This window comes from Neomonachus schauinslandi, chromosome 5 (assembly GCF_002201575.2).
Source record: "Neomonachus schauinslandi chromosome 5, ASM220157v2, whole genome shotgun sequence".
NCBI lineage: Eukaryota > Metazoa > Chordata > Mammalia > Carnivora > Phocidae > Neomonachus > Neomonachus schauinslandi.
Window position 1 is genome coordinate 46819187 of NC_058407.1, and position 13998 is coordinate 46833184.

The window sequence follows — 13998 nt, forward strand, 5'->3', positions numbered from 1 at the left end:
GATGATTAGTGATTTGAGCATCTTTTCATGTGTCTGTTGACCATCTCTATGTCTTCTTTGAAAAAAGTGTCTATTCAGGACCTCTGCCCATTTTTAATGAGATTAGTTTTTTAATATTGAGTAGTAGGAGTTCTTATATATTTCACATTTGGTATTATTAGTCAGCCCTAGTATTTTTAAATTTCTTCAATTATTACTGTTATTTTCTTACTAAGTCTTCCTGGTGAACTCAATTTTTAGCATTAGATAGCACCCATCTCTATCCCTAATAATGCTTTTGTTTTAATGTCTGTTTTGTCAGATAATAGTGTATGTAACTACACTAGCTTTCTTTTGGTATTTTCCTATCTTTTTTCCAGGCTTTTCTTTCAAACTTTCCATGTCCTTATGCTTTGTGTATAAATATATCATCTCCATATCACACTATTCATGTCTCTACATGGGTCTTTTTTTCTTTGGTCCTTCACATTTAATTGGTATCTCTCTCTCCCATCTAACAAGACTGGAACTTTAATTACCCTCACAATCTCTGGTGTCCTCCCACTGCCACTGTGTTGATATTGTAGAGAATTTTAATTCTAGATTGTTATGTACTTTATTTTTTTTAGCCTTACCTTTCATTTATTCTTTTAAAGTCATCAACAAACTCCATATGTATCTCTTTTCTTTTCCCCCAAATCTCTTGTAGCATCTCTTGGATTTGTTTCTCTTCATACTTAGGTACTTTCTCCAAAAGTGTTTTTAATTTGCATCTTTGTGTGGAAAATTTTCTGAAGTTTTCGAAGTCTGAAAACATGTTTATTATGCCCTCACATTTGAATAATTATTTATCAGGACATAAAATTCTAGTTTCAAAGTTCTTTTCATGTTCAATTTCAAATTCCTGAGCTGGGCCTGGTAGTGATGGTTTCTACCACACCATACCATTCTCAAATATCCTTTTGTCTGTAGACTCCCACCCATCCTGGTGACTGAATCTTCTACAAGAAAGACTGACCAAATCTTTGAGGATAGAAATGAAAACAATGCCATCTTCAGAAAACTAGGTCTCTCATACAATGCTGCTGTAAAAATAAATTTGTTCAACTTCTGTAGAGGACAATTTGGCAAAGCAGATCAAATATTTTAAGATACACATACCCTGACCTAACAATTTTATTTCTAGGCAAGTCTACATGAAGTAAACAACCCAACAATGTGCAAAGAAGTACGCATAAGGATATTCATCACAACATTATAGGAAAAAAAATTAAGCTAATTTCCAAACAAATTATATTAACATCCTATAATCAAAACCATGTAGTGATTAAAGACATGTAGAAAAAATATTTAAGTTTAAGAAGAAAGTCTACTTTTTGTTTCAGAAATACGCATATGTAGGTAGAAAATATCTGAAAGCTGGAAGGCTCTTCAGAAATACTAACAGTAGCATTCTCTAGATGGAGAGATTAAGTGCTTTCTGATTTCTTCTTTTTGCCTTCTTTAAATAAAATCCTTCTTTGAAGCCCAATCTACAAAACAGACAAAAATAGAGCCATTCTTGCAGGGGGACAGAGCTGATCCTGTCCGCTTAGCCTTCTTCCTTGCCTCTCAAAGGCTGCTGTGCAGTTTGAAAACTACAATTCAATATATTCAGCTTACCCTACATGCCATGTCAGAGCTAGAAGAGAAAGCAAAAACATATTCAATCTAACATTGACGTATTTTATTTAGCTTTTTTTTTTGCAACTCTAAATTACAATCACTAGTACACCTATAATTCTTTATAGTGTGTTCAACTAAAGAGTAAGCAGACACAGCAGAGGTCAATTTAAAAGAAATCACAGTACTTCTTAGTGTAATCTGCAAAAGAGGGAAAAAGTCTTGGGCCCACTCCTCGGAAATAAATATCAAGTAACCATAAAAATATTCAGCCATTTTCCAGGTATTCAGGGAGGTTCAAGCATGGTCCCAGGCAGAGCATCAGAGTTCCTCTTTGAAATATCCCAGCTTTGCCAATGACATCTCTTTTCTCAACTGCATAACTTCCCAAAACATCTGATCAACTATACAAATAGAAAAGGAGACACGTAAATCATAAACTATCATTTTAATTATTTTTTAGCTGTTTCACTGAAAATTTAACATTAGCTGAAATGCCAACTGGGCATTTCCTAACGTCGTACCTAATGCCTCACCATTTTACTGCTAATTCACAGAAATTTTTTCAGGTATTTGTGAGCATCCCAGTTTTGTGAATAAATGAACAATATTCACCTATTTGTTAGATGCATCCATGACCACGTTAGCCCAGCAGCATCTGCTTCAGTACCCTGAGTAAATGGCAATCGTGTTGCCATTTTAAGTAATTACACTCAATCCTCAATTATTCTAATTTAGGGATCTTCTTGCTTTAGTTTGCTACATCTTGGCCATTCCACTGTTTATTAACACCAACACAGAGTAAAACAGGAAAAAATGGAAAACAAAAGACAGTCCAGGGAACTCAGTAACATTCTTTTTGAGAAATAACCGAGAAAAATGGTTTTGTATATGGCTCAAATTAGAAATAAAAATAAATGTAGAGGCTGATCTGTAAATTCAATTATCTCTACTTTGGCAAGCCCTCCCTGTAAGTGGAAAAAAGATGGCTTTATATTTCAGATAAAAAGTCTTCCTCTGACATATCATCAGATTAGAGATTGATTTAGATCAGCAGTTTTCAACCAGTGGAGATTTTGTTTCCTCAAGGGTACATCTGACAAAATGCCTGGATACATTTTTCATTACCGGCATCTACTGAGTAAAGCTTAGCAATGGTGTTAAACATCCAACAATGTACAAGATAGCACCCCCCCCAACCGTCCCCGACAAAGTTTCTCCAGCTCAAAATGTTAATAGTACCAAGCTCGAGAAACACTGCTTTAGATTTAGCTGCCCTAAATCCTTTTTGGCACAAGGCACGGATAATACACATATTTTAAAATTAGTAATATTTATCTGCTACAAACCCACACATTATATGAAATGTACCAAGTACCATGAAGTGGAAGAGTGACAGAAACCAGAGAAGAGGCCACTTTTATCACCATCACCCCCACTACTACTCATGACAGTTTCTCCCTATTTTCATAAAGGAAATTATCTTTCATCTTTCCTACAAAAACTTATTTTAACAAGGAGAAAAAACACACTTGACAATTTAACTTAATGTAAATCATCTGTTCTGTAGCTTAAATCCTATTTATTATCCACCAACAGGTATTCAAAAATATTTCAATTTTATTAAAGTCATAAAAAGTATTGTACACTTTAAAGACTACTTTATGCTACTCAGCCTTTTCAAATTCAACATTAATGAGAGGTTTCACCCTCATTCTTTTAGGCATTAAAATCGTAATTACATGGGATTCCTAAATAAATAGGACTCTTCTCAACATACCAGACCTGTGAAATGCTAAATTAAGTTTTTATCGGCATGACTAACCTTTCCACAGAATTAAGATTCACTGGTTTGTTTACATGACGGAAGATAGCAGGCTCCTTCTAGCTTTTAAATATAAAAATACTTTCAGTCCCTAAAAAAATATGAATAGGAAATTTCCTACAACTTCAAATACAAAATGGGTATGGACTTATCCCTAGCTTAGTATCTGCTATTTGTTTTAAAACAATCACATGTACTCAAGAAACACTGCTTTGGAGTTGTTGGGCCGTATTCATTCTCATGCCTGGCATTTAAGACATTTGGCTACAGAATCATCAGTAAACATGAAAGACTGTATTAAAAATATTCAAACACTTGCATGAGGTTGGCTCTCTTGGATATATCATCTATATGTTTCAGCTGATTGAGAATATAGTAATCTTTATTCCATTCCAAACTATCCTCATGACTGCTTTATTAATTCACATGTGAAAGTACAAAATACAGAAAAAATTACTGTTAGAGCAATAAAATAAATCTGACCATGTCTAGAGCTTACTCATTTTTATTTCTTAGGAGCAATTTCAATAAGCTTTTTACTCCCCTAACTTTCGCCATGTGGTTTATCAATATACCTCCCTTAAGAGTTATATCTGATTCTGCTTAAAACTCCTATCAGAGTAAAATGAGGCAGTTTTAAGGGTTAAATACATTTTAAAAGACATTAGTTCCCAAATACTCCACACATTTTATTAGAACTATGAGAGATTCAATATGAATGTACCAATAATAAAGTTTATTTGAGCAATACTACTGTGTTCTATACTTTTTGCTGAAGGTTTATGTAAATATTTTGTAACCAATGAAGAACACTCACCATCCTGCTGTTTCACGAGCCCCTGCTGAATATATCGAATGTATGTAAAAAAGTTACATACAGAGGTGATCTAGGCCGAAAGGGAAAAAAAGTCATAAATAGTCAAACTTCTCATATCAAAGTGAGTTTTGTTCATATCAAAGTGGTTCAGTTACTTACCCTGTATCTGCAAAAAGGAGAAATATAATAATAGTTGCTTGAGTCCCCTAATTTAATTCTGTGTTTACAGGACTTACTCTGGCCAGTTAGAGCACATTTTCTGTAAAAGAATGACAAAATTTTAGTTTTTTAAAATTGAAAGGGGTGCCTGGGTGGCTCAGTCGTTAAGCATCTTTAGCTCAGGTCATGGTCCCAGGGTCCTGGGATCCAGCCCCACATGGGGCTCCTTGCTCAGCGGGAAGCCTGCTTCTCCCTCTCCCACTACCCCCTGCTTGTGTTCCCTCTCTCGCTGTGTCTCTCTCTGCCAAATAAATAAATAAAATCTTAAAAAATAAATAAATAAATTGAAAGCATTCTGCTCCTACCTTCTGTAGAAGTTTCATACTCACTAAGACAACAAATATTTGAGACCTAGTACATACCAGGCACTATTCTAGATGCCCACAGGCCTGAGAAAAACAAAGGAATAAGCCACCTTACAAAAATACTGACTCTCAATAATTATATAAGGGGTGCACTATATTCAGACATAACATCCTTTCTATTTGCACACTACTACAGACTCTCAGACTTGGTATGATGGCTTTCTGGTTGGAATGAGGCTATTAGTCTCTAAAGGGCAGAGACTGTATCTAATTCAACTTTAACTGCCGGGCACTGAGCAGGTGCCTGGTACACACCAGACGTTCAATGACTGTTGGTTAAGTGATGAGCCACCTGTCACTCTACTGCTCAATATAGTGATGCTGGCTTGTCTATCAGGGCAGACTGTGAAGCAGCCCAGCTATTACCCTCCTAAGCTAGGACCATGGCTGAACACAACTACCACTCCCTATCAAGCCAAAATGAGTACAGCTGTAACTAAAATAAAGTGCCAACAGCATTTTAAATAACATTATAGGGGGTGCCCTGGGTGGCTCAGTCGTTAAGCGTCTGCCTTCGGCTCAGGTCATGATCCCAGGATCCTGGGATCAAGTCCCGCATTAGGCTCCCTGCTCAGTGTGGAGTCTGCTGCTCCCTCTGCCTGCCGCTCCCCCTGCTTGTGCACTCTGTCAAATAAATAAATAAAATATTAAAAAATAAATAAATAACATTATAAATTACAAAGAAAAATATGTTACATGAACATTAAATTTCAGCTATACTTAAAAGAAATGATACAAACGTGCCTCCATATTAAGAAAACAAATGGAGACTGTGTATTTAAAATAGGATCATTTTGGGGGCGCCGGGGGTCTCAGTCGGTTAATCGTCTGACTCTTGGTTTCAGCTCAGTTCACGATCCCAGGGTGGTGAGATTGAGCCCCATGTCAAGCTCCATGCTCAGTGCGTAGTCTGCTTAAGATTCTCTTCTCTCTTCCTCCTTCTCCCTCCCCCCAGCTCACACGCTCTCATTCTGTCTCTAAAATAAAATCTTAAAAAAAGAAACTTTACAAATAGGATAATTTTGGAGATGGCCATTCTGACCACAAAAGAATTCTCATATTTTCAAAGAAAGTCTGCTTCATTGTTCCTTTCTTAGAAAATTCCTTTAATGATCTATAACAATATTTTTAAAACACTAACTACTAGCTTAGGGGGGATAGAAGATCAAGAAATTAAAAAATGGCACAAGTGTTGGAAGTCCTTGGAACTTCCAAAAGTATAATTTACACAAGAAGGAAAAGTAAGCATTTAACTGATAAAAATCAATGTATACACTACTCTTCTGGAAACAGACATATACCTGTCTGTCTAGTATTCTAATTTTGAAAGGGCTTTGCTAAAGTCGTATTAAGCAACAACTTCTGAAATAACGAAAGTGTTTCTTACCTCATTTCTAAAGCCAGCTTTGAACTGTCACTGCCAACACATTCTTATTTAAGCTAAGGTTCAATGTCAAGTCTTCTGATCTCCAAGGCCAGAGTTTTGTTAACATGCTACACTTCCTCAGTACCTCTTAGCAGCTCTAGTCCCCAGATTTTAAACCCTTACCTGGCATTTTCACTTAGTGATGTCAACATGTCTAAATCTAGACCCGCCGTCTTCTTTCCCAAACCAGAGCCCTTCCCACTACGTTCCGAAATGTCACACCATTCTTCCAGTCGGCCATCTTTAACTCCTTTCCTTTTACCAGCCCCACCTGAATCTCTTCCTCTCCAAAGTTCTCTTCAGATTTGTCACATCTTTCCCTCCATACACTTACCATCCTCTGAACACACAGTTTCTTGTTTCTAGGCCTTCAGTCCTATGTACTCTTCTTTACCCAAATTCCACTCCTGCTTCAAAAACCGAGATCAGATTTTCCTCCGAGAACACCCCTGATCACCACCCACGGGATGGGTCTTGGCTTCCTCAAAGTTCCTACAGCATGTGCCATTTACGTTGTGATTATCTTCCCCACCTAGTCCATGAGAGCCTTGGCCAGGGCCGAACTTCACATTTCAGAGAAGAGAGTATCTTCCTGAAGTTTCTCCAACATGTACTCCAAACACCTTGGCATCTAACCCCATTCCTACAAGCACGATATCCCTAAACTACCTAAACTGTTCCCTAAACCTAATCTATATGATTATTTTACTAAAATACTATATAAATCCACTAACTGATATCCTCATTTGTCATCATTTGATATTTGCACGTTATATATAATAGAAATTTAAAATTCTATAATAAAAACTGCTATATGCTATATTTAAAATAAGGTATACATAGACCTTAAAAGCACAAAAACTGTTATCACTGATGATCAGGATAAAAATATTCGGGAGCTTGTGGAAAGAGTAGAATTTAAAGATTTTATTTATTTGACAGAGACAGCGAGAGAGGGAACACAAGCAGGGGGAGTGGAGAGGGAGAAGAAGACTTCCTGCTGAGCAGGGAGCCTGATGTGGGGCTCAATCCCAGGACCCTGGGATCATGACCTGAGCTGAAGGCAGACGTTTAACTGACTGAGCCACCCAGGCGCCCCCAAAGGAGCAGAATTTAGAAATGTAAATCCCTTCCCCTAGATTCAGAGGCCACTGTGCCACAGTCACGGCACAGAGGGAGTGTGGTGGATGTTTGGCTCAGAGAGCAAACATGTGACCAGGTACTCCCCACAGACAGCTACCTGAACACTAACACTGTGTGATCAGGAAGAACCACGTGACTCCTACAACAGGCTTTCACACAGACCTATTAGTTCATCTCAATCAGCCCTTTTCTCTTCTGTCTTCACTGTGACCCAGACAGGAGTCAATTCCTGCTTTCTAGGAGCTTTCTCAGACTTTCCGGTCCCCTATACAGATCTAGTTCTTAACACCAACTAAGCAGCTTCCTCCAACTCTTTCCATCACTTCGCAAACAGCTTTGCCAAAGGTTCTAGGAACCACTGGTTTCAGTCTTTCCTCCTCCTAGGACTGGAGAGTAAAAAGCCTGCCCTGCTATGAAATATGGAAGTCTTACCTCTGAAGGTTTATAACTGCCAAGTATCTGTCATGTATGAAAGATAGAACTGGTTATTTACCAAAGTGAGAATCCTTTATATGATAGTATGAAAGGGGAGGATTACGGAAGTCTTTTTGGCACCCTGTTTTCATGCTTGATAAGACCTGGTCTAATTCACTATCTTCCCAAACTATTTTTAGTGGCAACCCTCAGGAACAAATATTTTACACCAAAACCTATATGTGTATGTGTAACAAACAAAAATTCTGCTTATGACCCACTAAACTGATTTTATGAATTGAATGAGTCACAACATATGGTCTAAAAAAATGTTTCTAATAACTGGTCCAAAATATATGTATATTTTTGTAATTAAAAGGGCTCTCCTTTGATGATAGATTTGAAATGCTATTATCTCACACTGAGGATTTAGGCTGCACAAACTAAATAGAAAGCTAACAAGAAATTTAATCACATTTAAAACTAGAAAAACTAAATATTTACAACATATAAAATTTTTAAAACTCAGTATCTTCCACAAGACATGGTTCTGAAAACGTACTTTGGTCCTCCACATTCGACTGCAGAAGCTTTCACAAATCGAACAGGTTGTAATCCCACCGGTTCAATGCTTAGAGTATTGTTTTCCACAGCCTCCAGAACAGCTGAAGCCAACTTCAAAAAAACAAAAAGTATCAGATACTACGCTGGCGTAAGAATCTTAAAGTTGCATTCTACAGTAAACTGGATTTTAAAAAATTATTCTTTCCCCAAGCTCCACTAGTTTGGTCCTAGGCCAATGAAAAAGAAATTACATAATCTTGGTTTGAATTCTTTTATAATTCAAATATCGTTATGAAAGGCAATTCAGTTATAGCTAAGTAACTTTTCTCATTATCTAGAAGAGGACTGAAGGCATTAATTCCAATCTGTCCACCTCCTACCCACAATTAACATCCATTATTAATGCCACTTCAAAATGAATACCCTAATGCTTTATTTTGCTAAATTTATACATATTTTTAAATACTGGTCATTCATAACACAGCAATATATACAATTACAGCTACATATTTTCTAAACTTGTATTTACATGCACAAGAGTGACCTACAAAAGAACTAGCTGGATTATCAAATATTAAATGCCCAGATGGAGATGGTAGCAACCGGTAAACGATAGACGAAACCAGCAAAGTTCTTCAGTCTGGCAAGACTACTAATCCGGAAATGGACTACCCAAAAACAGACACAGAGCCACAATGAATACCATGTACCTATCAAAAGTGTCTTACTGTCCATTTTAACTTCTCCTTACAAGTAATGTTAAAATTAAATCCTCTAAAGACTTAACATAAGACTCTTAGGATTACATTTCTTAAACAATGATTGACAGGATATTTATAGACAAACCTTCTACATGTGAGAACAAATTAAAATTATGACGTTACATTTGTATAGTACCTTGTATTTTTTTAAAAGTTTTTGTACGCACTTAATTCACTTCATTTCATCCTCTTAACAACGCTGTGACATAAGCAAGGAAGGCATTTTTTATCCATTTTAAAGATGAAGAAATTAAATACAATTTTTTGTCATGTACAGATAAACCTAATAAACGCCTTGGAGTATACAGAACTTCCCTTACACTGAACCTCAGACCGAGAATCAAGAAATAAGCCTGACCCCCAATTCACATTTACTACTTCACTCTGGTGCAACACATACTTCATTGGGAATGAGCCTCTGCTCAAGTTAAGCAAAGATGTTCAGTAACTGAATGCCAAGAAATGATTGTGATCTTTGTTTGGAATGGAGAAAATGATAAAACATGACATGTTACCATAACTTATTCATGTAAGAGAAAATATATAACATGATTTAGCAAAAGGTCAGGAACAACTTTAATGCATTACTATTAAAATTTTTTAAAAAATTACCTCACTTTTTGAGAATGTTAAACATGGAAAGATATCTTCCTGATAAATTTTGTCTAAGAAAGGACACGATCTATCCATTGTAGGATCATCCTTCCAAGATCTGAATTCATTATACAGAGATAAGTCAGCCTGACAAACAAACCAAAAGAAAACACAAAATAATCTTTTTAAAGGTACAAACATAAAACCAAAACCTAATATAAACATTACTGAAAAAGAAATCTTCATTTAAAATAATGAACTGAACCATTCTTGATGAGTTAGAATACATGGTACCAACTTTCTTTTTTAAAAAAATCCAAACCCCAAATGACTGACTAGCTCTTTTCAATGGATCTACTATGGTGTCAAATGATGCTACCTTGATCCCCACCCACCCCCCAAAAATGTTAGAGCTCCTCTTAAGACACATGTGTACACTGCTCTGAATATAAAACAAGTGATGAGAAGTCTTTCCTGAAAATAATCAAAAAGTAATTTGGAGCCAAGTTAATTAAATAAAGTGTCTGAATAAATGGAGACTAAATTGTGAAACCCAGTTTGGGTCAAAAATGACAATAATTGGGGGCGCCTGGGTGGCTCAGTCATTAGGCAGCTGCCTTCAGCTCAGGTCATGATCCCAGGGCCCTGGGATCGAGCCCCACATCGGGCTCCTTGCTCAGCAGGGAGCCTGCTTCTCCCTCTGCCTGCTGCTCCCCCTGCTTGTGCTCTCGCTCACTCTCTCTACCCTATGCTCTCTCTCTCTAGCAAATAAATAAATAAAATCTTAAAAAAAAAAAAATGACAATAATTGTTCTGCTATTACCTGAGGGCATTTTCAAAAGAACTCTGAAAATGTTTACTTGTAAGCAGCAAGACTAAAAGCAGCACATATATAATCTCCTAAACTGACTATCTTAAAAGAGAACATTTATTAAGATATATTTTGGCACAGCGACTGTCTGAATGACCAACAATAATCCAGGCTGGCACCCATCTTCCTAGTCACTCTTCCAGTTGTCCCTCCTTTCCCCTCCTTCCTTTAATAAATTTCCCCAAGTATTCTTCCCTCCAGATGCCCTCTTCTCAGCTCGATCCTACCTGTCACATAGCCACACCTGCCCCCGGCTGCCCACTCACGGCAGTGCCCCTCATCCTCCTGCAGCCCCCCCTCATCCTCCTGCAGCCCTAAGCCACTCTCATCCAGAAGAGCTGGGCACACCATAAACGACACATTGACCACAGCTATGGCCTTTAGGAGAGCCTAACCTCACATGCAGGTGATTTACATGATGGTAATAAAAGGCTGAGTGTATCCGAGCTTTCCTACAGACCTTCTTTTAAGGTATATAATGGCAACTTCAGTGTGAATTTTTTTCATCCCAATCCATAAAATTTTTTGAGTCAAAACTAAAGGCAAAAGATTAAAAAAAACAGCAGACAAATAATACTTACATTTCCAAATTCATTTTCTTTGTAAAGTTTACCCTTCCATGGACATAAACCCCAAAGCAGGTAAGTGGTACTCTACGAAAAGATTCTAGTTCAAAGGCAGTCATTTAAACTATTAATAGCTGACCCTGCAACAGGAACTGGCAAGCGCTCCACAGACACTTAATCCTCACAGCCGTGCAAGACAGACACTATGATCTTCATTTTTTTAGATAAGAAAACTAGGGCTTAGAGAGGTAAGTAACTTGCCCGAGGTTACAGATCAAGACACCTGTAAAAGTTCAAATTTGTGTCTAAGTAACTCGATCACAAAGCCTTGCATAATGCGTGTGTGTGTACTTGCACAGACATGTGTTTTAAGTGCTTTCAGAAGCTACGCTGCAAATGTCGTTTCTGACTGCCTGTCACATTTTCTACAGAAACAAGGACATGGTTCACTTTCTTTCCAACTCTTTTACCTTTTTCTAAGGCTTACACAGGTCAACCTTATGTGTTTCCTTTGTCTAACAAAACTTTTTGATAAGTTTTCATAAAACATTAGAATACAGGATATATCTGAAAAGCAGAAAAGTTATCATTCTGAAGTTGCTTGCTGCCTATTCATATTTCATGAGACCTCATAAATTAAAAACAAAACTTTAAATAAAATGTCCCATGAGAAAACATTTAAATTTTGTTAGTGTAAACAACAGAAAACAAGGCATATAATCATACACACTGAGAAACTGCAGCAAAATACAAGTTGTACCAAGCAATTAAAAATGCTAATTAAATTCAAAGAAATTAAAGTTATGACTAAAAAAAGTTTCTGAAATATTTAACCAACATGGATTTTAGATTCTGTCACATTCAGATTTGGCCACGTATTCAACTTCTCTCTCACTAGCACCTTTTTTATTAATAAGTAAACAAAATCCAATTCAATTAAAATAAGTAATGACCTCGGTTATTCAATTTAATAAAGTCCTGGCTTCCACACAAAAACTTAACCAAATGAGCAGATTCAGCTTCTTAAAGATCAATGATGAACCTGAATACAACAATGTAAAATATAGCTTTCAGGAAAAAAAAGGGGAAGGGCTGCTCCATGATCAATCCCCTTGGAAATGCCTTCTCATAGTATGCAATGATAAAATGAAAAAATATTTTATAATTATACAATTTTTACTAAAAACAGCTCAAAATATCTCCACAGTATCTCAGTTACCTTCACAACATATCTTTTAAAATGATAAGGTTACCATTAGTTCTATTTTTTGTTGCTTAATTATCTGAATTAACTCAAGACCCTCTTACTGATATAAAACTCTACCTCCCCCAGAGTTTAAGTAAAAGCAATGTACTGTTCAAGAAAATCACCTTATTTTCACACATTTCTTATATTCATATTGTTAGAATATCTTACCAATAAATTTTGACTAGCCAGATCATTAAAGCCACCCACTATCCTTTATACAACACATGACATTTGCTCCCTAAATGAAATATCAAGGTTAAGAAACTCACCAAGTTTCCAGCAGGTAACTCCAGGTCAGCCAAGTAGAGAATGGAACTGAAGATTCCCTGAAAGCAGCCAGCTCTAGATAAAGCCTCCCCCATCTTAATATTGCATATTTTGTACTAAAAATTTTGCTGGCAAAAATCACAACTGACACCTCAGTGATGAGAATTAGTAAGTATCAACAGAGTCAGAGGGGACAGTCCTTGACGAGTTACCTCTTTGCAGTCTTTTACAATTGGCTGTATCACACTGAGGTCCTGATGACCGCCACTCATAGCACTGCTTGTACTTTTATTTCTCGTATGCCCCTTTTTAAAAGGTGTCTTTCCACCTGGCAGAGGCTCTTGTGTAGGTGATGTTGGAGAACTGGACAAGACAAGTGTCTTCAATGCAGCTACTTCAGCTTGAAGGACATCGATCTTGAAAAGAAATCAACATAGTTCCATGTACTAATTATGTTTTATGACAGATGCAGCTAAATGCTAGCAATCTAGTCAAAACACTGTCCTTTCAAAGATGATATGTAAGTTTAATTTGTATTTGCTGTGGAGTAATAAAAAGAAAGTGAAACCAAGTTGTTTAATGTTTCTATATGGCTTAAATTTGGAGACTATTCATGATGTGGAATGAAATTTTTAAAATTATCAAAATGTCTAACATAATTCATGTGAATGTTCAAAATCTTCAAAATATAAATAGCTTATGAATAGTTGTGGTTCATTCCTAAAATAAAAAAAATCTAGGAACAGTTTGGTGGTTTTTTTCCCAGCGACTTAAAAAATATGAACTTTAAAATGTGTTTATATAATCCTTTTGATAATACATGTGATTCACAAGACTTAAAATCCTTTGGTTCTAATATAAATGAGCACCGACTGTTCACTATTAGTTGTATCTGTGTGGTAGCTGTTTTCTATTTATAGTTTCCAGATCTTCTAAAATAAGCCCTAGTTTACAACAGGAACAAAATCTAATAAACGTTTAAGTATCCTTAAAACAGTAATCACTGATTTTACATTTTTTTTTACTATTAAAGCAGCAAAAACTTACTTTTCCTTGTGCTTCCTTTAGCTGTTTCTCTGCGGCTGCCTGCTTGACATTTGCTTCTCTCACCATCTTATGAGCTTCCTGAAAAAGTTGAAATCTCAAATTTTGGAAACAAAGTATTTAGCCTTTGTTTTCAAAAATCTCTCAACAAACGTCTATGACTCCAGCAAAAATATACTACCAAAATTTAACCTGAAAATAAATATTCAATGTCAACTCTTGAAATAGCAAT

General features: G+C 36.3%; 1 protein-coding gene across 4 annotated transcripts in view; it reads right to left on the bottom strand.

Annotated features, from left to right (window-relative positions):
* Positions 1-1695: 1695 nt before the first annotated feature.
* LOC110570552 (RAB3A interacting protein) overlaps positions 1696-13998 on the bottom strand; it is a 45276-nt gene continuing 32973 nt past the window's right edge. For 3 of the 4 annotated variants that reach the window (XM_021678596.2, XM_021678594.1, XM_044914760.1), the window contains 7 exons: positions 13770-13847; positions 12935-13138; positions 9788-9916; positions 8413-8525; positions 4443-4542; positions 4284-4353; positions 1696-2045 (listed from right to left, as the gene is read on the bottom strand). In XM_021678596.2, coding sequence (XP_021534271.1) covers positions 1963-2045; positions 4284-4353; positions 4443-4542; positions 8413-8525; positions 9788-9916; positions 12935-13138; positions 13770-13847 — 777 coding nt within the window. In that variant the 3' untranslated portion in view covers positions 1696-1962. Of the gene's footprint in view, positions 2046-3814; positions 3876-4283; positions 4354-4442; positions 4543-8412; positions 8526-9787; positions 9917-12934; positions 13139-13769; positions 13848-13998 lie in introns of those variants that run through there. The other variant, XM_021678595.1, reaches the window with a different exon arrangement.